The sequence below is a fragment of the Penaeus monodon genome, chromosome 28 (genome assembly GCF_015228065.2).
Source record: "Penaeus monodon isolate SGIC_2016 chromosome 28, NSTDA_Pmon_1, whole genome shotgun sequence".
Taxonomy (NCBI): Eukaryota; Metazoa; Arthropoda; class Malacostraca; order Decapoda; family Penaeidae; genus Penaeus; species Penaeus monodon.
Window position 1 is genome coordinate 2,030,108 of NC_051413.1, and position 410 is coordinate 2,030,517.

General features: G+C 60.2%; 1 protein-coding gene across 1 annotated transcript in view; it reads right to left on the reverse strand.

Annotated features, from left to right (window-relative positions):
* Window positions 1–410, reverse strand: part of LOC119590899 (kelch domain-containing protein 10-like) — a 16,818-nt gene continuing 16,408 nt past the window's right edge. Inside the window, exon 7 of the mRNA XM_037939635.1 lies at window positions 1–376. Coding sequence (XP_037795563.1) covers window positions 83–376 — 294 coding nt within the window. The 3' untranslated portion in view covers window positions 1–82. The remainder of the gene's footprint in view (window positions 377–410) is intronic.

A 410-nucleotide genomic window follows, 5' to 3' on the forward strand; every position in this document is an offset into this window, starting at 1 on the left:
AAAAAAAGAGGTCTCCGCACCTCTCATCTCGCCTAGCGGACAACGGAATCTCAAATCCATACGCGACACCAACAGGAGCTCTCTAGGTCGAAAAGCCGGCGACTCTTTTCTCCGTCTGCTTCATGTGCAGTTTGGCCAGCCTCTGCATGAGCCTCCGAGGCACGCCCGCGGCCAGAAAATCGTGGGTTGTGGGCATCGTGCTCGCGGGCGTGACGGAGGCGGGCAAGGGCGTGCTGATCGTGGGGCAGTGGCTGGCGAAGGACTCCCAAGCAGCCTCGAGGAGAGGAGGGGCGTCCAGCCTGGCTCTGAATAACGACGAAGACCTCTCCCGCGACCCGATGGTGCTCAGGCCGCCAAAGACGTAGAGACATCCGTTCTGTCGGGGAAAAAATGGCTCTTCGTTAGCACGG